The sequence below is a fragment of the Heteronotia binoei genome, chromosome 8, assembly GCF_032191835.1.
Source record: "Heteronotia binoei isolate CCM8104 ecotype False Entrance Well chromosome 8, APGP_CSIRO_Hbin_v1, whole genome shotgun sequence".
Taxonomy (NCBI): domain Eukaryota; kingdom Metazoa; phylum Chordata; class Lepidosauria; order Squamata; family Gekkonidae; genus Heteronotia; species Heteronotia binoei.
The window spans coordinates 96,787,069-96,811,735 of NC_083230.1; the positions used below are offsets into that span (position 1 = coordinate 96,787,069).

At 43.7% G+C, this 24,667-nt stretch overlaps 1 protein-coding gene across 1 annotated transcript in view; it reads left to right on the forward strand.

Annotated features, from left to right (window-relative positions):
• Positions 1 to 24,667, forward strand: part of CREB3L2 (cAMP responsive element binding protein 3 like 2) — a 119,989-nt gene that overhangs the window by 85,463 nt on the left and 9,859 nt on the right. The window contains exons 6-9 of the mRNA XM_060245689.1: positions 660 to 806; positions 3,149 to 3,207; positions 4,072 to 4,140; positions 22,674 to 22,773. Of these exons, the coding sequence (XP_060101672.1) occupies positions 660 to 806; positions 3,149 to 3,207; positions 4,072 to 4,140; positions 22,674 to 22,773 (375 nt within the window). The remainder of the gene's footprint in view (positions 1 to 659; positions 807 to 3,148; positions 3,208 to 4,071; positions 4,141 to 22,673; positions 22,774 to 24,667) is intronic.

Here is a 24,667-nt window from a genome sequence, read left to right on the forward strand (position 1 = left end):
CCTAATATGCAAAGGAGCTCCTACTAGAATTCCACCCCTGGTCAGGGCTGCCCTCTCTTGTGTGCCTACTAGATATGCCCCCTTTGATTGGTGGAACAGTCAGGAGGGCCTCTCCCTTTGATCTTAATCCCCAGGAAGGATTGTATGGAAGCAGACGGCTCTTCAGATACCCCAGTCCCAAGCTATGTAGTGCCTTAAAGGACAAAAGCAACTCCTTGAGCTGGGCTTGGGAGAAGATCTATAGCCAGTGTAATTGCTGCAGTATCAGGGACATATGCTCCTGGTAGCTGACCCCAACCAGCAGTCTAGCTGCAGTGCCCTGCACCTGTTGCAATTGCCCAACACTCTTTAAGGGCAGCCCCAAGTAGAGTGCATTGCAGCAGTACAGTCTGGATGTAACTAACGCATGGATCACTGTGGCTAGATCTGGGCAAATTCACTCCAAGCCACAGCAGCCATTTTTTTGGGTTTTTTAAAGTGATCTGAGTCAAACATCATCCCCTAGCCATGAACCTGGCTTTTCAGGGGGAGTACAACCCCATCAAAGACTATAGAGATCTGAAGTCCCTGGTAGATGCTCATGGTTCAGATTGCAGAGGGGTTTTGTACACATTTAATTATATTCTTATGTTTCTCCCTTGTCCTCATGGTGGTCATAGAAGCTCCAGGGCACGGGTCCTCTGATCTTGACAGAGGAGGAGAAGAGGACACTGATAGCAGAAGGGTACCCTATCCCTACAAAGTTGCCTCTCACAAAAGCAGAAGAGAAAGCACTTAAGAAGATCCGCAGGAAAATCAAGAACAAGGTACAAGATGGTCTTGTGTTTCTGGCACTCAGTTTTGTGTATTACTTCATAGTATTGTGTAATAATTAGTTCTGCAGAAGGGATGGTCAGATGGTGACTTGGGATAACAGTAACTGCTCTAGCTTTCTGGGCAACACCCATCAGCACTCACGACAAGGCAGCATTTGCTAGTTTGCACTTTCACCCATATGCAGCTAACAACGTCATCGTTGAAAAGGAGCCAGACTAGTGTTTGGATTAGAGTGGAGATGAAGCATCCGGCACACATCCTCCCCTTGGCCAGTGTGCAGTCCAAACTTCTTGGTGGCCCACCAGACCTCTCCCCAGGAAGCTAATGTGTAGTATCTAGTTAATTTTTCTTGGGTGCTCTTTCAGTACAAAGCCCTTACCTCCTGAGCAGGGAAGTTCGGAAGCAGCTGGGGACAGTGAGGATGAGAGAGTCGGACTAACGTTTGAGACAATCGACAGTCCCAGTTTCCCGGTGTTCTGCCAGATCCAAACACATGTTGCAGTATTTCTTTCCATGTGCCTCTGGCTTTAATTAAAAATTGTGATGGATTATGATGGAAAACCACTTGGAGAAGCCCATCTGGCTGGAAAACAGGGTATAAATATTAAATAATTAAAATGCTTCTGGCCCTGGCTGTGTCGCAGCTGACTGCTTTGAGCATTTTGTCGTCTCAGCCAGTTTGGTGCAGGGGTTAAGTGTGCAGATTCTTATCTGGGAGAACTGGGTTTCATTCCCCACTCCTCCACTTGCAGATGCTGGAATGGCCTTGGGTCAGTCATAGCTCTCGTAGGAGTTGTCCTTGAAAGGGTAGCTTCTGTGAGAGCTCTCTCAGCCCCACCCACCCCACAGGGTGTTTGTTGTGGGGGAGGAAGATAAAGGAGTTTGTGAGCCGCTTTGAGACTGAGATTCAGAGTGGAGGGTGGAATATAAATCCAATGTCATCATCTTCTTCTGTGGATGAACCCCCCTATTTCTTGGATCCTGCCTGATCTAAGACTTGATCTGGTTCCTTCTTTGGTTCTGGCTTGAAAGTTCTTTCAGTTGTTGGAGTACTGGACATATGAATAGGACAGGGATGTAGCTTCTTTATATATTTTTATAACCTTTCACACAATTCCTACATCCTCTCTTAAAAACAGACTATACTCCTTTTTTATTCTGGAGTTATCAAATGCCATTTGTTGCAATTGGAGGAGGGGATGTGTAGGGAGAGCTTCTTTGTCGTAATGTGTGTTCGCTGTTGTGTCCACCAAGGCAAACTGTACCCCTTGTCTCCGAAGGCTAGGCTATCCTGTGCTGGATGTGTGGGGAAATTTTGTCCTTGTGACATGGGAAATTGCTAGAGGGGAGGGGGTTGAGGGGGGGGGAGTTGAGGACCTTAGAAGGGGTGTGATGTGATGGCATGGAGTCCACCCTCTGAAGCTACATTTCCTCTGGGGGGTGGGAACTGATAAATTCCAGGAAATTTCCATGCCTCCACCTGGAGGTTGGTAACTCCAAGCCCTTGTGCCCATATATGTGAAAAGGGGATTGGTCAGTTATCAGAAAGGGAGCTAAATGATGCCCTCAGGCTTAAACTGTCCACTGTGACCATGATAGCCCTGTGCAGATGTTGTATATTTTGTTTGCTGTATGTGCCTAGCAGGGAACAGGATCACACTCTCTACCCCCCATTTATTTTCTCACGTAAGGTTGCGTGTTTGTAGTAGTGTGCCCCCCTCCCTCTCTCTCTGTGTACTCATAACACTGAGCTTGGATTATGTTGCTTTTCTAACTGCACAGCAGAGATTCTGCACTTATGGCACAGATGCCAATGAGTGGGGCAAAATGCATGCAGGCCGACACTTTCCTCTGTTCTCATACCATGTGTGAGATATCACATGCATATCATGGTGAATGATACCAGCCTCTTGGTGCAGTCCTAATCAGAGATACACCTTTCTAGGCCCATTGATTTCAACTGACCTTGGAGGGTATACCTGACATGATATGTTTGTTCAGTTCATCAACAATTTTCTTGCACATCAGTCTTGTTCTGGCAGCAGTACCGCTGCTTGGGATTGCACTGCATGAGAATCCTCTCAGTTCTAGCCTGAATAGCTCCACCTCTCCGCATGCACATCTGCTCTTTCTTGGACTCACTGGTGTGATAAAAGAGTAAAAATCTAAAATGTAGAAGGGGCTGTTCAATCTAAGTAGATTAGAAGAATTCCATTACTGGTTACAGCTTCCTTTAAAAATAAAACTAGTCTGCAGTTTTGGACTTCTCCCTCTAATATTTTTGGTGGTATGCCATATATTCCCAATAAATGGTATTTCCTTTCTCTTGTAGATCTCTGCCCAGGAGAGCAGAAGGAAAAAGAAAGAATACATGGACAGCCTGGAGAAAAAGTAAGCATGCCAGCCTACCCAAATATTGTGAGGTTGCAGCGATAGCTAGTGATGCACCTGCAAACTTTGCATGCAGAAGAGCCTAAGTTCAACTTTCATATCCCCCATTAAAGGACCTCTGTTGGGTAGCTGAACTAGGTAAAACTTTGACACCTTGGTGAACTGCTGCTACCGAGAATAGACAGATAGGCTTAAATGAATCAGTGGTCTAACTCTGTTTCAAGGAACTGTGCTTTTCACAAAAGGCATCCAGCTGTTGGCTACACATCTGGCAGAGTTCATTTTGGATGTCAAGTCCACACGGAGGACTTGGAACAGCGTGTGTTTCAAGTGCCCCCTGGTGGCTGGCAATAAGAACTCTACTATCAATGGAATAAAGTTAGAGTCCAGTAGCACCTTTAAGACCCACTGGTCTTAATTCTGTCACTTCAGACCAACACGGCTACCCACCTGGATCTATCTACTATCAATGGTTTAGTTTACAGATAATCTTGCTGATGGAATAAGATCTTCCCCCTCCCTTCCTTCCTTCCTTCCTTCCTTCCTTCCTTCCTTCCTTCCTTCCTTCCTTCCTTCCTTCCTTCCTTCCTTCCTTCCTTCCTTCCTTCCTTCCTTCCTTCCTTCCTTCCTTCGTCCCAGAATCTCACATTGTGCTCTTCCAGTTCTGAGAGCTCTTCTGAAAAAGCAGATGACTCCATCTTGTAAAATCTAAGGCTTTATTTCACAGTAGAATGAGCTTCAGTTTTTTAAATTAAAGTATTTTGGTTTCTCTCACTCTCTTCTTGCAAATGGCAGCTCAGGCAGCAGGAGGCCTCACTCAGTATGGCCAGACTTTTAACGGTGAATTTCTTCTTCCTGTCCTAGGGTTGAGTCCTGCTCCACTGAGAACAGTGAACTTCGCAAGAAAGTGGAAGTTCTGGAGAACACAAACAGGTAGGAGCTAAAATCATTTTCAGAAGAGGGCCATGTTTCAGATTGAAGTTATAAATGATGCATTTGATATTGTGTTAGCAATAAAATACTTCCAAGCTGGATAAGAAAGTAATTATTAGATATAGTCAGGACTTTTTTTGTAGCAGGATTTCCTTTGCATATTGGGCCACACACCCCTGATGTAGCCAGTCCTCCTGGAGCTTACAATAGGCCCTGTAGTAAGAGCTCTGTATGCAAAGGAGTTCCTGCTACAAAAAATTCTTTAATTTTCCCCCAAATTCTCATTCCCCAAGCACTCCTTTTCAATGGCGGCATTAGAATTTCCAGGAATTCATATCTGTAGACCTGTCTACTGGGGGGAATTAGACTCCCTCAGTGATTATCCTTAATCACCATACTAAAAACCTGGCTCTTTCAGACATTTTTTTTTCCTGTTAGACCTTTTAAAAATGGCTGATGATGGTGTCTGTTTCCATAAACTAGATTGTTGTTGATTTTGGATGCTGCATAAATGGCAATGAATGTAGTGTAGAAATATTTCAGTAAATCATGTGTAGCTAGGCCATTGCTTGGTGTGATACTTCTCCTGGCATAGGTAGGCAATGGAGTTGCATAATTAGGCATTGGGAGCTAGAAAGGGATTGACACTTTTTGCCATGATGTGTGTCAGGCCTGAGCCAATTCCATATGGATGCCTTATCCCTTTCCAATCACATTCCTGGGCTCTCAACTTCGAGCACTGTGACAGATGGAAAGGAAAGGTCCCCTGTGCAAGCACCTGTCATTTCTGACTCTGGAGTGACGTTGCTTTCACAACGTTTTCATGGCAGACTTTTTATGGGGTGGTTTGCCATTGCCTTCCCCAGTCTTTTACCCTTTCCTCCCAGCAAGCTGGGTACTCATTTGACCAACCTCGGAAGGTTGGAAGGCTGAGTCAACCTTGGGCCAGCTACCTGAATCCAACTTCTGCCGGAATCGAACTCAGGTCATGAGCAGAGAGTTCAGACCACAGTACTGCAGTACTGCTGCTTTACCACTCTGCGCCATGGGGCAGATGAGGGTAGTGTAAAAAACCCCATGTGGATAAGGAAGTGCAGTTGAGCATGTATTGGAAGGAAGTGTGGAGTGGGGAAGGGGTTATCTTTTTCTAATGATAGGACCTTGAAGTGGTTTTGTGTTCAACTGGTGGTCAACACAGACCACTAATTGGTTGTCACCAGTTGCAGACCACCACCTTTCTTATGGAAATGGCCTCAGAGATGGTCTGCTGTTTGCAAAAACATTTCCCTGCATGCGCAGGCTATGTTCAGAGGATGCACCCATAGCAAACATGAGTTTGCCATGCTCATGCCGCACTGCACTAGAGGGAGCACTACCCGTTCCCTTTGATTTCCCTTTTAGTTGTCCACCAGAGCCAACTTCATCTCCAGCCAGATTTTATTCCACTTTCACATCTCTTTTTCAAGGGAAAAAAAAGTGCTTAAAAAAAGGGAAGTAGGCTAGGTGAGTGGACTAAATCTGACTCTAGTTCAAACTCTAGTCCTCTCAAATGTTCCCCCAAAACCTTGTGATTTTTTTTCCTGGGGAGGGATGGGTAGGATGGAATTTGGTAAAACAGCTGATGATCACTGCAGCTAGAGACGTTAGCCCAATTCTGGAAGCAGCAAATGACATTGTCTAGAAAAGGTCCGGTTTGTTATGATCATGAATACAATGACAACTTGCAAATATGTTATGTCACCTAAACTTTGGCCATAGGAACACTGTCTAAAATTTTGGTCACTCTTTATACAATATTGTAATCAGTTTAATTTGATGGTTTAGTATCAAGGTGGAGAGATATTAAAATGTATATGGAACAATGGTCAATAACTGTTTTATTGAACAGTAGTTCTTCCTGTGTAATTTGTTATAGGAATAGAAGTTATGTAACTGAAAATGGACATTCTTTTTTTTTTAAGAGGTAAAAAACAGTTACGCACTCTTCTCTGTAACACCTATACCCTGTTTTTTTGTTGTTGTTAATAAATCACAGCTGACATATGATGACCTCCATATAGTTTTCAAGGCAAGTGACTTTCAGAGGTGTTTTGCCTTTGTCTGCCTCTGCACAGCGATCCAGGTTTCCTTGTGGTCTCCCATCCAAACACTATCACCACGGCTGACCCTGCTTAGTTTCCAAGACCAAGTTAGCCTAGGCGATGCAGGTCGGGGCTGCACCCCCATGCTGCCCTGTCCCAAAGCTGCCTCTTTTCCCTCAAAAAGAAAGCATTGGGCTCCAGTATGCCCATAACATTTTCAAACAGGTGGGGAAAGAACAGTGGCCTTTCTGACTGCAAACAATGTTAATTGTTCAGTCAGAGGGATGTGGGAAGGAACGGCTCCCACCTTGCAGGTTTTTTGAAAGGGGAATTTTGAGAAATTGAGGAATATGCATTAATTTGATCTATTTATTGGTAAATCTTTAAAAGTAAACAGTCCCAATATTTTAAAAAGTGTGTATTTGGTTTTGTCAGCTAAAGTACTACAGCGGTGTTACTTTTGCATATGAATCTTCCTCCCTCCCCTTCCACCAATCCTTTCAAAATAGCGTACAACTGCTCTCAATTTGTTTTACTGAGACTTGCTCTATTGCTATCAAGTGTAGCCGATCAAGCGGTGAATTAAACTCTCAGCTACGTTTAGAATGCTTCACAAATATAGCTTTGTGCACTTCTCATGCAAGTAGCATAAATATGTCTATTAGCATTTTCCCCACCCTTCCTTGTGCTGTGGACAATAGTCCTCCAGCTCCAGGTTGGGCGATATGTGCATGGGATCGGCCTATCCTCAGCTGCATGAAGAACCACATATGCAAGCCACTGCTTGGGCACATTAAGTCTAGGTCATTTCTGACATTACACACCGACGAGTCCATGGTTAAGCAATTAAGGATGCTGGGAATGCCTCAGCTGCATGTGGTGCAGAAAATGTGCTTGAAATGACTGAGGGAAAGGGCTGAATTGTGCAAATTAGGTTGTAAAGTAACTCAGGATTGGAAGAGAAAGAGATTTTTTGCTATGGCTGACGTGCACTGCATTTTAATGGTGTTATTCTATGGAGCTGGGTTGTTGTTTCTAATTTCTGGGATACTGTTTGGTGCTTTAAATAATGGTTAGAATAAAATTCTTAATGCAGGCACGTGCACTGTCTGTAGGTGAGCTAAGTGGATTGAATACTACTGTTCTGTCTTCTATTATTTTGCAGCAGAGTCTGTTTAGAGGTTATCCAGGGAAATCTAACTGAGAAGACGCAATTTCCTTTCCATGTCTTGCTATCTGCTGTGGTATTTCTATGGGGCATTAGATCACTTTCTATGGGGCATTGGATCACTGAAGTCTTGGGTCAACGGCACTCCTACTGGGGACTTTTGCAGACTTGTGTAATATTGCAAAGTTGTGTCACCTGGTTTTGATTGTGCAGGTTACTTAAATTCCCAGCATGGGAGTCTCTGTGAAGCAACTGGTCTTGTGTGTGGAAAAGAAACGATCTGATTGAAAAACCAAAGGGGTAGTTCAGAGAACCTCTTAGCTGGGTCATTGACAGTAGGATCCTAAGCAGAGTTGTACCTGTCTAAGCCCTTGTGAGAGGCAGATTTTAAGACTGAGACTCAGTAGGTTCTGGAGGGCATTTTGAAGTCATACCTCTTTTAGACAAAATCAGCAATGGAACATAAATGGCACAACCTGATCCAATCCCTGCTTTTATATAATAGGGCTTTATATTAGCATATCCTGTCAGGTCTGAGGTTATCTTCAATAATAATGACTCTCCAGGATTAGTATTTATTGTAAGCTAGATGAGTGACACTGGTACTCCAGTGTCGGAACTAAAAAGCACTCACAGGTGGGTTAGTTATATACTTTCCATATAGCCATTACGTGCACGCCTTTTGGACTAGGCGCTTGGTTAGTTTAAACATAAATTGTTACAAAGCTAAGCATTCTCACATTACAAGCCATTTCAAAAGCACACCATGAGATAACAGTGGCCTTGAAGACCAGGCTCTTTCTCAAGGGGTACAAAGCTTTTGGTTTCTCAGTAGACAAAGCAAGACATTTATGCAGTGCACAGAAAGAAAAAGAAACATGGCAAGGGATCTTGACAAATCCCAGTGGATTTACAGTCTTATTAGTATTCATTTGTACTTAGTATTAATTTGGTTTGTTACTGAGTCCAGTGCAAAAGCAAGTAGTACTAGGGAAACCAACATTAACAAGGTATTGGTATTGTGGGCTAGCCTCAAGATTGTACTTGACACTGCATGAGTGATTTCATATCATCCTTCTGTCCATCCAATCTGAGTGCATTTTCTTGAAAAACTGAAGGATAATATAGTCTGGGTTCTCGGTACTGTACACACTCGGTGAAACGTGTGGGATCTAAGCTGAAGACACTGTTTTCTTTCCATGTCTTCTAGGGCACCAACTCCAAGTTGGGAAAGATAATCTTGTTTTTAGAACACCCTCTCCCAAGGAAAAGGAATATTCCATTCTCCAAAAGAAAACTAGAAAAACAGAAGAGTTTAATTCTCTCTTCCAAGATTAGCCTCCCTGTAAAGAAATTTGGAAAGTGTTTTTCTTGTGGAAGGCTCTAGAGCTTCCATTTTGTACTGTTCAACTTCCTTCTCAGTGCTAGTTTCCAAAAGCAGTCTTTCATGATTAGTGGGTACTTCGGTGTAGAGCCAGTTTCGTGTAGTGGTTAAGTGTGTTGACTCTTATCTGGGAGAACCGGGTTTGATTCCCCACTCCTCCACTTGCACCTGCTGGAATGGCCTTGGGTTAGCTATAGCTATTGCAGGAGTTGTCCTTGAAAGGGCAGCTGCTGTGAGAGCCCTCTCAGCCCCACCCACCTCACTGGGTGTCTGTTGTGGGGGGAGAAGATATAGGAGATTGTAAGCTGCTCTGAGTCTCTGATTCAAAGAGAAGGGCAGGGTATACAACTGCAGTCTTCTTCGGTTCTTAGCTGAATATATGAGTAGCTTTATCAGAAAGTGTAGTAGTGATGTGGGTTGGCAATGTGGGGGGGGGGGATAATAAAGTTTCTCTTTGATCTGAAACAACTCTTCCATGCCCAGAAATAATCAATTGATTAATCTACATGAATGAACTGTCTGACAAAGAGAACTTTGATTATTGGCCCAGGACAAGAGAGGGTCATAGAGAAGGAAAGATGCAACCTAACAAGTGATTTGGAGAAATAAAAGGGTACAGCTCTATTGATTTGCAGTGCATGAGCTCTGGTGTGGCATGGGGATGGATCCAGAATTGGGTGACCTGCCTGTTGTCCAATTAACCCCACTTCCCAGCCCGCCTGCTGGGGAAGCAGCCAAGGAGTGGCAAACCCGGGGACCCATGTGGGTGCTGGCTGCTGTGTAGCTCCCTTGCTGCCTAGTGGTGAGAGCCCTCTGACAGTCCCCAGGCTGGGCATGCAGCTGCACCCCAAAACCTCATAAGGGAGTCCGCAGAAACTGCAGGATGTGGGCACACAGGCTCCACCTCCTTAATCAAAAAGATCCTTCCCCAATGTCCAAGCTGCGATAGAGCTGGGGTATGTGTGATTCCCAGGATGAGGTCCCAGTGGCAGCTCGCTTGAGAGCTAGTTTGGTGTAGTGGTTAAGTATGCAGACTCTTATCTGGGAGAACTGTGTTGATTCCCCCACTCCTCCACATGCAGCTACTGGTGTGACCTTGAGTCAATCACAAGTTCTCTCAGAGCTGTTCCTCCCAAGAGCAGTTTCTGTCAGAGCTCTTAGCCCCACCTAACTCACAGGGTGTCTATTGTGGGGAGGGGAAGGGAAAGGAGATTGTACGACCCTCTGAGATTCCTTCAGGTAGTAAAGGGGGCGGGGTATTAATCCAATCTCCTTCTCCTCCTCCTCTTTTGGAGGGCTGGGCAGGTGAGCCAAGAAATGGCCTGAAAACCCTGCTGCCACCTAACGCCAGGCTGTTGTGCAGAGGGCTGGACCTGCACCAACACGGGACCTGCCCAGGTTCTGGACTTAAAAGGGACTGCATGACCCATGGCCCCTAGCCCTGGAGCCCATAAAGGCAGCATGGGGTATCTCCCAGACACAGCCTCTTAAAAGCTTATACCCTGAAAATCTTTTTTTTGGGAGGGGGGGAGGGGATATATTTTGTTTTTGTGTGTGTGTGCATGCACAGGTGTGCTTGCACCTGGAAGTCATGGTGACCTCTGGTGTCTGACCCCTACTAGGGGCCTGGAGGATATTCAGAGAGGTGGCTGAATAAAGCCTGCCCCACCTCCCAACTGCTGGTATTCCAAGGAGGTCTCCCACCCAAGTACTTGCCTTAGTAGACCCTGCTTAGCTTCTGAGATTGGGTTTCCCTGGGCTATCCCGGTCAGTGCTTACCCTGGAAATCTTGTTAGCTTCTAAGGTGCTACTGGATTTGAATCTACCTGTTCTATAGTAGACCAACCCGGCTATCTCTGAAACTATCTTCATGAATAAATTAGTTTATTTTTGTTTTCAACCCTGCAGTCCAAAGTAGCAAAAAAATGGAACGGGAATCAGTGTTCCCCCCTCCCCTTTCAGATGTGAAGGCTCATGTTCTAGAAATCATCTTGATGAACAGAGGTGAGGCAGGGCAGTGGCTTAGCGGCAGAGCATCTGTTTAGTATGCAGAAGTTCTCAGGATGAATCCTCGGCATCTCCAGTTAAAGGGCCAGGTATCAGGTGATGTATAAGACCCAGGAGAGCCTGGGAGAGCTGCTGAACCACAGAAAAAAGACAGAAAGCAGCTGTGAGGAAAGTGCTGCAGATAAACACACTTAAAGAACCCTGACAAAGCTACTGTGAAACCCTAGGGGCTTTTTAGTACTCCATCCATACAATTTTCCCTTTCCTATTGCACAATTACAGTTAGATTTGAGATCAGCATAACACTTTAGCAACTGTCAAGAGCGGGGGTGGCCAAACTATGGCTCGGGAGCCATGTTTGGCTCTTTCTCACATATCGTATGGCTCTTGAAGCCTCCACCGCCTCATTGGTCAGCCTGGAGAAGGCATTTCTCTCTTAAATCACTTCTCTAAGCCAAGCCAGCCCGCAGCTCAGAGAATGTATTTACAGTTAAAGTCATTTTATTTCCACCTCTACCCTCCCCTCCCCTCCCCTCTCCTTCCTTCCTTGCAGCTCTCAAACATCTGATATTTATTCTGTGGCTCTTACATTAAGCAAGTTTGGCCACCCCTAGTCAAGAGTTTGAGGGGATAAGCTTTTGAAAGTCAGCTGATATTTGATTAAAGCTTATATTTATTTATTTATTTATTTATTACTTTGCATTTATATCCCGCCCTCTCCGCAAGCGGACTCAGGGCAGCTTACAGTATCATAAAAACAATCAATTCCATAAAACATATAAAACCATAATACATTTATCAGTTTAAAACTATTACGCTATCTCAATCCAGTCTGGCGGTATTGGGTTCTGACTATGACCACCAGCTTCTGTAGGATGTCCAGTGGCAGCTCATTTTCAGTCAACCAGAAAAGCCTGTCTAAACAGTTCGGTCTTACAGGCCCTGCGGAACGCCGACAAATCCCGCAGGGCCCTTATAGCTTCTGGGAGGGTGTTCCAGAGTTCTGGTGCTGCCACCGAGAAGGCCCTAGATCTTGTTGCGCATAGCCTGGCTTCTTTTGGGCCAGGGGCAGACAGCAGATTTTTTGTCCCTGATCGCAGTGCTCTCTGGGGGATATATGGGGAAAGGCGGTCCCAAAGATAGGCAGGTCCCTGACCATAAAGGGCTTTAAAGGTTAATACCAACACCTTGAAGCGAACTCGGAACACAACAGGCAACCAGTGCAGCTCTCTCAGCACTGGCCGAATGTGCTCCCGTCGTGGTAGCCCCATTAACAGCCGTGCCGCAGCGTTCTGCACTAGTTGTAGTCTCCGGGTTAGCATCAGGGGTAGCCCCATGTAGAGAGCATTACAGTGATCTATTCTTGAGGTGACCGTAGCATGGATTACCGTCGCTAGGTCGCTGCGGTCCAGGTAAGGGGCCAGCTGCCGTGCTTGCCGAAGATGGAAAAAGGCAGATCTAACAGTGGCTGCCACCTGAGCCTCCATTGTAAGGGAGGACTCAAGGAGCACGCCTAAGCTCTTGACCTTGGGGACCGGTATTAGTGGCACCCCGTCAAGGGCCGGCAGCTGGATCTCTCTCCCCGGACCGCCCCGACCCAGGTAGAGAACCTCCGTCTTCGTCGGATTCAATTTCAGCCGACTCAGTCTGAGCCAGGAGGCCACGGCTTGTAATGCCAGGTCTAGATTTTCCAGGGTACAGTCAGACTGGCCACCCATCATTAGGTAGAGCTGGGTGTCATCCGCATATTGATGGCAACCCAGTCCATACCTCCTGACAATCTGGGCAAGGGGGCGCATATAGATATTAAATAACATCGGGGATAGGACCGCTCTCTGCGGCACCCCGCAACTAAGGGAGTGCCTCTGGGATGCTTCCTCCCCTATCACCACCCTTTGTTCCCGATCTTGGAGAAAGGAAGTCAGCCACTGCAAGGCAGATCCCTGAACTCTTCAGAAACTCTTGCTGGTGCTACTGGACTAAAATCTGTTTTGCTGCAGACCAACCAGCTACTGCACTACTGACCTTTGTCTTTGCCTTCTTTCATTTTGGTGACTGGTGCAGCCCTCTTGCTTTGCTAACTCAGTGTAAGCCAACTTCATGTGTTCAGTCTTTAATTGCCTCCATAGATAAAGTGGGCCCTGGTCTTGGGTAGCTTAGGCTAACCTCATCTCATCAGATCTCGACAGCTAAGCAGGGTCGGCCTTGGCTAATATTTAGATGGGAGACCTCCAGAGAGTCCCAGGATTGTGATGTAGAGGCAGGCCATACAAACCACCTTTGAACATCTCAGTGGGAACTCCTGTGGCTTGTGGGCAGGAAAGGAAAGATCCAGTCCTTTCGGACCAAAGATCCAGGCCTGCGGACCAAAGATTACCCAAATAAGTCAAATCGGAAACAGGGCTTTCTACTATGAACACCTTTTTTGAACTATACTGAATGCCACTGGCTAGCAAGTAGTTTCGGAAGGGTCTTTTCTTCTGTTCCCAGTATAAGGGTAAGTATGTGTTAGTGATAACCGAGCACTGACATTTGGAATGAGTTACTACCCGTGTGTTACGTGCAAGCTGATTTAGGGAGACCCACTAGAATTGGCTCCAGACACAGGGTGAGGAGTGATGAGGCCACTTAACGAAATTTAATCAATCTGAAATGTTTTCCAGCACGCCCATTAAACAAATTGCCTCTTAAAACGATGATGGTTTTATAACTCAAACTGGGCGGATCCTTCACGAGACCTAAACAAGGTCTTTTGCCAAGTATTTATAGTTTGCTTAGTCTGCCTTTAAAATGGTAAATCTACTGGGATGTTGGTGTGAAAGAGAACAGAAACAGAGGAGCCTTAGAGAAGGGAGTGTGAATGAAGAGAACCAGAGGAGAGCTGAAATTGATAGGTGGTGAGTCTTCGCCGCCACCCCCCCACTGATTTCTCCACCACCACCAGTATCCATGCTGTCATTTTCTTTTTTTTCATGAAATAGTGCTGGGTTTCGTCAGAAGCTTAAATGAGAATTTTCAGATAAGGCTTGCAGTTTTCACATCTGTCTAGTTGCTGTGGCTTGGTGATCCTTGGGTCAACTGGTTATATTATTTTTATTTATTAAGAAAAAGGATATGCATGGAATCTATGGGATAGCCATGTGCGTATTCAGCAGTGATTTCTTAAAATGCATCATCTTTAACAACAATGGCAGGGAAATCTTTGGTTCTTCAGTAGGAGTCATCAAAATAATGGCAATTATGTTTGAATAGGTCTCCTGCTGTGTCTTCATCCAGCAGCTGTTCTTTGGTCTTACAAGCTCTGTCAACTCAAGACCCTCTTCTTTAGCAAAGGCTTTCATTATCCTCCCTGGATGGATCTTACCTGCATTTCCAGAGTCACTTGGCTCTCACCATTTCCACTCCCACTAACTATTGGCCCATCATCTACATCTGCTCCTTCAAAAAGTTAGGGATAAAAAATAATCATAGTTAATGGTTTTTTCCTTATTTTTAATTTACTATAGTTATAAGGTCTTTTTTTATGAAGATTCTTAAAATGTCAAACTACCTTTTATTTTTTTTTTTCGTATTTTAAGTAAAATGTACCGTTGGAGGTCACGAAAAGGGGGGGAGGGAGGTAGAACAAATGTGATGCAGTGTATTGGTACTAAACATTTAATAACAGTTGAATATTGTTATAATATGTTGCAGAATAATAAAAATTGTTTTATACAAAAAAGTTAGAGATAAAGTAATAGAGCAAGTTGAATTCTATGAGGCAAGTTAGGCTGAGAATGGGCTTTTCTGCAGTCTTATTGTCCTTGTTTTTAAGTTGCCATTTCTTTGGGAGGAGGAGTTCTTTCACACATGTTTTGCTCCATCTATTGGTTGATTTGATATTACATTACACCAGTTTATGTCTAGCATATCTCCCTGAAGATTTTAGGTTTTTATGCTGGGCATAAACCGGAGTAATGTAAAATTGATCACTGAAGGGAGCCAAATACATGCAGAATGGGGGTGGGGGGTGGGACACAAAGAAGTGGGACCTTAGAAAGCAAGGGAAATAAAAATGCAGAAAAAGCCCAATGAGTAGCTCGTAAGTTTCATATCTGCTCTCACTGATCCATGTTCACGATTCTGTACAGTGCATCCCACTTGTATTGTCAAGCTAAGAACAATTATACGTTTCCTAAATAGGGATTTTGTTTATTCCTTAGCAGCATTCGTCCACTCCTGAAGTCCAATGAAATGTTAAATAGAACATAGGAGAATTTTCTCATATAGCAAAGCTATGAAGTGATTGAGCTGCCCTTGTTGAGGGGGACACTAAAGCACATTTATGTTGTAACTGAGGAAGTGACCCTTCAATTGAATTGCATCCACAAAATGTGTCAGACAGTGTAAGAGTACAATTTGCTCTGCCGCATTGCCCTAGGATTTATGCCCTCTTCCCCCGAGGCTAATTTTTATGGCCATGAACACATTTGCTTTATCAAAATCACTGTGACCTTTAATTAAGTATACAGCAGGGGAGCCTCTTAGTGTTTGATGTCCTCACATTCTCTCTCTCATTTTTTTTTAAAAATGGGTTCTTGCTCAACCCTTCCCTTCCATTTTCAGGGTACAGTTTTCAAAAGGGAAATGCTTTATTAATAAACTGAATTCTAATCTGCTAGAAAAGAAATGTGGTTAGTAAATATTTTAATAAATTTAAATTAACTTTTAAAACGGAAGTATTCCCCACCCCCCCACCCCCAGAATGATGCAACAATAAGAACATAAGAGAAGCCATGTTGGATCAGGCCAGTGGCTCATCCAGTCCAACACTCTGTGTCACACAGTGGCTGAAAAAAAAAGTGCCATCAGGAGGTCCACCAGTGGGGCCAGGACACTGGAAGCCCTTGCAAATACAAAGTTATTGCAAATACTTGCAAGTATGTAATAAACACCCACAATGACCTTTTCTTTGTGGTTTGTGGGGCCCTGTGTGTCATAAAATGTTATGTGAGGTAGCGGAGATATAAACTTTATAAAGGACACAGACAAACACAGTTAAAGATATTATTTTTAACTTAAAATACAAACATGCTTAAAACTCTTGCAATATTTTGTTTAAAATGGAAAGGTGGGGGAATAGTGGGCTATGGCAATGCAATTTTAAAAATAAAACATCAAGAAAAAGCACAAGAATCACAGCAGAAACTAAAAATATAAAATCCCCTGAGCCTGGGAAAACAATGAATGGCATTGCAAGCTTTCCCTCTTCCCACCCCCCAGGGTTCTACTCAGATTGGCAATGGCTCTCCAGTGTAATATCCCTCTTTGGTTGTGGGTTCTCAGATTAGAGTATTCAGTAGGCACCACTTCCCGAATCCACTGAGCAGAGACAAGCTGGCTAGAAGCATCAACCCTGTATTTGCAACTCCAGGAAGCATGAGCCTCAGACAGGCTATAGGAACGTTGAAACAGCACAAAGTTGCAAGGAAAATGTGGAATGGATTTTCCATTCAGGTCTCTGGACTCTACCTGGGCACAGAGATCTTAATGGAAAATCTGGGCACAGAGACCTTAATGGAAAATCCATTCCACATTTTCTTTGCAGCTTTGTTTCCTTCTGCTGCTAATCAAGGCAGAGAAAGAGCAGGGAACTTTGGCAGCCTTGGAGTGTCAAAGGGTGAGGACAGGAGGGTCAAAGTGTGAGGACAGGAGGGTGGGGGAGAAAAGAGCCATGTGGGCCTCATTAAAGCTCTGGGCAGGCCGGTTTTGGCCTGTGGTCCAGACATTTGACATCCCTGCTTTATTGGTTTTTCTTGTGGTCCAAAGGGGTTTTTCCCATGGCATAGAGGATTCAAATAATGGATGAACATGGGTGGAAACAAGCTGTGTGCTCATGTTTGTTTGGAGAGTAGATGTAGCAGCTAGGGAAAGGGTTAAGCACCATATTCCCCCTCACTACTTCTCTGCTGAAAATCCTGCTCTCTGGCCTTCCTTCCTTCCTTCCTTCCTTCCTTCCTTCCTTCCTTCCTTCCTTCCTTCCTTCCTTCCTTCCTTCCTTCCTTCCTTCCTTCCTTCCTTCCTTCAGGGCTTTATTCTGTGAGTCTGCCCACTAAAATACAGTTACTCACTGATTATGAAATAACTTTGTATTCCTGGGATGATGGCTTGCTCTTCTGCCAGTACAGAAGAGAATGGGCAAACAACATTTTTCAATCTTCTGCTTCTGCCTGCCTCCTTTTATCTCCAGTCCCGCTGAATATGCCGTTTAATAAATCTGAGAGAAGGCTCTGTTGATCTACATAAATCTCTGCTGGGAGCCCTGCAGATACTAATTTAAGCCTGAACTTCTTGAGTCCTTGAATTCATTTAGATCCTAATTAGGGAGATGATTGATTTTAAAAACAGATGGGCAAAATATACATTCAGCTATAAAGGCACCTCTGGGGATGTATGTCCTATAACTATTTTTAAGTAGCTTTTAATAATTTTTTTTTGTCTTTTAACAAGAAAAAGTTGTAAGCAACTCCCTTTCATATTTCATAAGAAAGCAAGGTGGGTTGTATGCACGAGACCAGATTTAGTGTATAAAAGGGGGGAAAAGTTACTTGTGTGTGTGGCATTCCTTGAGTCCCGCATCTTGTGTCCAGAGCCACACAGCCATGCACTGGTAAGGTTACCTTGCCTTTAAGTGCAATAAGAATGCCAGGGATTAATAGCCTAGGCCAGAACAACATAGACATGCACATGTAAGAGCCACAACTAACTGTTCACATGCTTTCTCTGTTGTGGCCTTAGACTTTTGGATTGGCCTGCCTGTGAAAATCAGGAGAGCTTCCATTCTCCTGTTATTTCCTTAGATAAGTAAAACAGAATTCTTTGGGAGGGATGTACTATAACAGAATACTTGAGGAAGGCACTTTATAAAGGAAAAGGAACTGTGGATTATATCACTGTGTATATGAAGTATTACCAGTTTGCAGCATGTATTACCCTGTCGTTGGTTCATTGTTTCCTAATGAAGTAATTCTGTTTTCCTTCATTATATTCATGCTCATGCCTAATAGGCTGCATTCCGTCAGATTTCAGTAGTCTCCTAGCACACCGCTCATTTGATGTCTCCTCATATTGATTGCATTGAGCTACATTGTCCTTATTAGACATCACTTGGTATGGTCTGTTACTGATTAACAATGTGTAATCTGCTTTGCATCTCAGTGAGAAAGGTGAGCTATGAATCCAGTAAATAAATAAATGGTGGGAGAAAGCCTACCTTCACGTACAGCTGAACCCATGGACAACTGCACAGATACATTTTCTTATGCTCCTGGCATCTTGTTTAAATTGGAGGCAACCTATAAGACGTTCTGAAGATAAAGTGAAACTCAGGGAAGGGGTTGCAGAGTTGTCTTTTCAGGCCCAGAAGGCATTCAGTGAACAGCGGTTGGTTTTTGGACTTTGGGCATACTTTTGACTACACTGAAAATTCAGTGCTAAATGAGAGACCTAAGGAATGCTGAGCAGTCCAAATTGTCCCAAGTATTTCAGACATAAAGGAAGATGTAGTGTATGTCAAAGTTGTTCCTTGTACAAGTGAAGGAAATACAGGTCTTGGAATATATTGTTCATTTGTTGCCCTCTGCTTTCAGTACCTCCCCCCCCCCCCCCGCCAAAAAAACCCAGTAAGTAGCCATTCGGCAAAGTAGCCATTCAGGTGCCTGGTAACCTCCCACTCTCATGAACAGCTCTTGTAGTTCATGCAACTTTCAGTAACCTGTATGAGCAGCTGGAGGAACAGTCTTCTCCTGGCTGCTTCTTGGTGGGAATCCCCAGAAGTTTGGGGCCTGGGATGCTTGCCTCATCCAAGGGATTATTCTGCTGTGTTCTAGACAAACTAGCTAAATAATCTCTGTTTAATCTAAATCATCATCATCATCATCATCATCATACCTTCCCCTAGGGAACCTTGGAAATTGTAGTTCAGCAAAGGGAGTTAGAAATGAAATTGCTGAGCAGTTGGGTTAGAACTGATAAAAGGAAGTACTTCTTCACCCAAAGGATGATTAACACATGTAATTCACTGCCATAGGAGGTGGTGGCAGCTACAAGCATAGAAAGCTTCAAGAGGGGATTGGATAAGCATATGGAGCAGAGCTCCATCAGTGGCTATTAGCCACAGTGTATTGTTGGAACTCTCTGTCTGGGGCAGTGATGCTCTGTATTCTTGGTGTTTGTGGGGGGGGGGACACAGTGGGAGGGCTTCTAGTGTCTTGGCCCCACTAGTGGACCTCTTGATGGCACCTGGTTTTTGTGGTCACCGTGTGACACAGTGTTGGACTGGATGGGGCAGTGACCCGATCCAACATGGCTTCTCTAATGTTCTTAGTACAGATTCACTTTACTATAATTCTTAGGGATGCTTTTGAGGGGGGTATGTGTATGATAAAGAGCTATTTGCAATAAAGGATGTACTGGTCTAAGGAGAAATTCCCAGGGACAATAGGCTCTTAGCTGGAGTGAAGTTGGGGTGGAAGATTTCTTTTTTGAAACACCACACATAATAATCATGTAAAATGGATGCTTGCATACTTAAGAAGTTTTACACCCCTTGTAAGAAGGGCATATTAATAGCCTTTTCCAGAGGGCACTTCCTTAATAGGCAGAATGGGCAAGCATCCACTTTGTAGGATGTGGTCTTCATGACCCCACACATTCTATCAACATCTATCACGGAAAATAACAGGAAGCTTTCCATAAAGCTCTGACAAGAACTTGCCACCAATGACATGTGTTTAGAAATGGTCATGTATAGACATGCAATCACAGAATAAACTCACTGAGACCAATTTCACACTCACCTTACGCTGCTCTCGTGTTCTTCTTTTCAGTACGGCTTCCTTCCGATTTCCCACTATCTGCCCCGCAGCTGCATTAAGGATCGGTGTTTTCATGCAGCAAACAGAAACCACTAAAAACCAGTTTCTGATTGCTGTGCGAAAACACCAATCCTTGCTGCAACCCCGGGACAGATTGTGGGAAATCGGAAGGAGGCTGTGCTGAGAAGACGGACGTGAGAGCAGTGCAAGTTGAGTGCAAAATCAGTCTGAGTCAAAAAGCATGTATTAATCAATACAAATCTTTCTTTTTCTGAAGTCCATGAATCTTATAGTTCAGAGTCAGAATGGATCTTCCAGACGCTGCTTCAGACTACAGCAGTCACCCTGAAAATGGCTGCCATTTTCAAAGATGTTTTGTGATTGTGATGGAGAGTGATATGAATGAGGGATCAGGATAGATATTTGTGTCTAGAAATACCATAATGCTGCAGCATGTTTATTCAGACATGAGACCCACCAAGCAATGTCTAGGACTATGTCCTAGATGTGTATGATTCTGATATTCAGTTGATGAATTCATTGTTATGTTAAAATGTAATTGAATATCCAAATTTATTACTACTCCTCAATTACATTAGAGGGATGCTCTGCCCCTCCCCAGTCTCTCTTAAATAAAAATAGTTTCTTCCTTTTCTGCATGATAAGGCTAAGAGCCACAGACTATTTTTGAGCCAAGATAATAAAATTTTCTTTTGCTTACTGCAGTGTTGATGGTTTCTATTTAAAACATTTCAAAAAATATTGTTGCAACTGTGGAAAACTAAAATTAGATGCCTTTAGAGTAAAACAACTGGCAGCTTTGTCTCCAACACTACATTTGTGTATGACTAAAGCATTTCCAGGTATTGCTGTTCTGAATGACCATATCCATTTTGCATACATTTGAGATTCCCATAGAAATTTCACAGGCTATATATTTTGCATTTGTGGTTTTGAAATGAGTCTGTTTAAGACCTTCGGTGATGTGACCCGCCTTGAGCCCACTTTGCAGGAAGGGAGGGTTAGAAATTGAATAAATAAATAAAATCTGGTTACCTTTTTGGCCCATTGTTCCCCATTTTCTTCCTCTGTGCACTTATGATTGAGCATATGCATGCATTCATGCAGACTAGATTCCCATTTGCCTTCTGTCCATCTCTTTCTATCCTGTGAGGCTGCACTCAGATGTTGGAAGAAGCTCAAGTTAACACAAGATGTGTAAGAATGTGGCTCATGATTGCCTCCTCCTCCTTGCAAGGAGCAGAATGAAAGATCCCTGGTATGCAACAGAGTTTGCCATGTGATGCGTGATTGCAATCACCCAACTGAATCAGAGCCCCCCCCTCCCCAACCAAGGTTCTGAACCATCAAATATAGTCATGGAGAACTGGCATTAGTTTCAGACCCTTGGCTGTGTTTTGATAGACATATCTGATGAAGGGAGCCTGGACTCTTTAAAGCTTTAAAAAAAATCTTGTTGGTCTCTAAGGTGCTATTGGATTAAAACCTAGTTGATTAAGAAGTGGGTAGGAGGCACGAGAGAAGAGCCCTGTGGCACAGAGTGGTAAAGCTGCAGCACTGCAGTCCAAGCTGTCTGCTCATGACCTGAGTTTGATCCCGGCGGAAGTTGGGTTCAGGTGGCCGGCTCAAGGTTGACTCAGCCTTCCATCCTTCCCAGGTTGGTAAAATGAGTACCCAGCTTGCTGGGGGGAAAGTGTAGATGACTGGGGAAGGCAATGGCAAATCATCCTGTAAAAAGTCTGCTGTGAAAACGTTGTGAAAGCAATGTCACCCCAGAGTCGGAAATGACTGGTGCTTGCACAGGGGGACCACCTTTACCTTTTTAGGAGGCATGAGCATGGTGACAAGCCATAGTTATGCACATCTCTGTTTAAATGGCATTTCTTTAGATGTTCGAGTACATCCTCAGGTTCCAAAATGCCACAAGTGATTTTTTTTCTTGATACAGGCTAGTATTGCTCCACTTCTGGGATGTCAAGTAGTACATTTATAATTGTTTTAGTGAAATGAAGGCATTCCTTTTCTTCCACTTGATAAATGTACTAAACAGTACACTTTTTGGGGTTCAGACTAATACAGTAGCGTTCACAGCATTACAGTAGTAAAGCTGTATGTGTACTGTGCATGTTGATATTTCCTCCCCAGATAGTTGTTTTTTACAGAAGATGGAAGGGTGTCTTTACTGTGGTTTGGAAATGTCTAGAACTTTCATATCTGCGTGATAAGGACACTACTGTTGTGGAACACCTGTGCTTGGGCAGTACACTGTGTATAAATGTGTACACCAGGGGTCCCCAACCTTTTCAAGCCTGTGGGGTGCCTTTGGAATTCTGACACAGGGTAGTGGGATGAGGCAACCACAAAATGGCTGCCAGAGGAGGTGGAACCAACCACAAAATGTCAGGTGGTGAGGTAATGAATAATTCTTAATAGTAACTCTTCAACATTTCAGGAAGGCGTTCTGTTTAGCAGAATGCCTTTAAAAACATATTATTAAAAACATTTACTTGCATACGCACACAGTAACACAGGGAAAATCCTAGTTTTGGAGTGGCAGCTCCAATCAGATCCAATCAGATGCAAGCCAATCAGATCTCCAGTGGTCAAAGGCCCCACCTGATCCTGCCTGCTTTCTAAAAATATTTGGTGAGAACCAAGTTGGGGATCCCTTGTATACACTTACACATTACCTGGAAGTTGGATCCAAAAGAGAGGTGTGCCATTAAATGGAATGCCTTGCAACTTGGACATACTGTATTTTTCTTACAAGAGAAAATGTGTATGATATGGATGACACATCCACAGCTACCCATTGGCCATCCCTGCTCTAAAATAATTCCATTCCACTCAGTATTCTAGAATAAGTGGTGTAAGAGAATCTTTACTGACCCTTTTGGATGTTGATATTTCCTACAAGCCTACCTAAGAAAAAAAATAAGGATGGACAATAGGAATGATCTATGAAAGAAAGCTAAAGATCTTGATGTGCCCTGATGCCTGCTCCTTTTCCCTTTCAGAACACTCCTGCAGCAATTACAGAGGCTCCAGGCTGTGGTGGCTGGCAAAGTGTCTCGCTCGTGCAAAGCTGCGAGTACCCAAACAGGAACGTGTCTCATGGTGAGTCCACTGGTGGCTTTCTCCTCAAGGCTTCCCCTGACCATTCCACTATAACTAAAGCCATGGCAGTGTGAAGAGGTTACAGCAGCAGTCAATGAAAAAAATTATATCTTGGCTCTGCTGGTTCATATGGTGTTTTTTTCCTGGTCAGGTGTGGTCATTCATCTGCATGCTGAGAGATGAGCATGTGGATAGAGTTCAGCTGGAATGATGGTATGAGCCAGCCTTTGTTTCCATGTGAATGACACCGCTGCTGGTGAAGGAAGGCACCATGGCTCAATAGGAACATGATTTGCATGCAGAAGTCCTAGTTCCGGTCCCAAGCATCTTCTTCTCATGCAGAAGCCCTTGGTGAGCCATCATCAGACAGAACAGGACCACACTAAAATAGGTGGACTAATAGGCTCTCTCAAGATAAGGCAGCTTTATACATTCAAGGCAGGGGGCCTGACTATGCCTTAGCTGGGTGCCTGCATTCTGTGGTAAACTGGACTGTTTTTTATTTCCCAGTGCACTGGAATAGAGCCAATCTTGGTAACATTTTTTCCCCTTTTTACAGCTCCTTGAATTCCTGAAATATTCTTTGTATATTCCTTGTACACATTTCTCCTTCAGAGAATTCATACATTTTATGAACCAATAGCAACAAGCTACAAATTCTACTAGTAAAAAGCAACCTGTGCATTGAAAAAAAAACCCAAGCCATGAAAGCCTTCTTCCTAATTTAATAACTTTTCTTTAGGCAAGATTTTTTTTTAACTGGCTGGGAAGCATTTGAACAGGTGATTCCTTGTTCAAATGCAAGCCAGCCAAGTTTTGCATGTGGATTGGCTCTATATGGTAGACAAATCTGTGTTTTTAAAAATAATAACAATAATAATTGTTGTTGTCATTAAATTTATAAACTACCCTCTCCCAAAGGGCTCAAGGTGCTGTGCAACATGAAATAAACATACAATAAACTCAATGAGATAATGTATACCAGATCATTTATGGCATACCATTCTTCATCTCCCTCTGTAGGGCAAGTCATTGATGGCATAGCGTTCTTCATCTCCCTCTGTAAGGCAAGTCACAGGCCAGATATGGCAAAAGGCTGTTGCTGTAGGCCTGGTGAACATTTCTGTCTTACATACCCTGTGGAACTTGGTTAGGTTCCACAAGGCATGGATGTCACTGGGTAGAGAGTTCCACCAGCCGGAAGCCAGGGCCAAAAAAACTTTGGCTCTGGTTGAGGACAGCCTGATATCTTTCAGACCAGGGACCACCAGTAGGTTTTGATCTTCCAAGTGTAACGCTCTTCAGGGGACATACCGGAAGAGGTGGTCCTGTAGGTACACTTGTCCCAGACAGTTAAGATCCTTAAAGGTTAAAACCAAAACATCTTGCTGTGTTAATCCAGTAGTGGAAAGTGGCCTTAAAATGGCTGTTTTATTTACCTAACATTATTCTCCCCCTCCCAGTTTGTCCAGTCAACTTAAAATATTTTATATGCCTACCTTTCTTCCAACCAACTCATAATCCACCTTACTTTTTTTTTTTAACACATGGAGCCCCCTGGCAGAAGTAGCATAGGAAGTGCTTGCCATTGTGTTACAAAAGAGCATTGAAATGCACATCACAGCCCAGTCTAACTCAGAAAAATGTCTTATCTTTTTCTTGTCTTGCGAATAAGTACCTCTTCTGAGCTGAATGGCTAGTTGCAAAGCTTTCAGGGTGCCATCCTAATAGAGATGTGCCATATTAACCAGAATCTTTATTGTGTCTACCTTTCTAGTCATGAGCCTCCTCTCCAATGACAAATATACAACTCAAGAACAGTAAAATCCTCCCAGCTATGTGCTATTTTCTTGCTTTCAAGTTGTTTTGATATTAGTTCGACTGTATTCATATT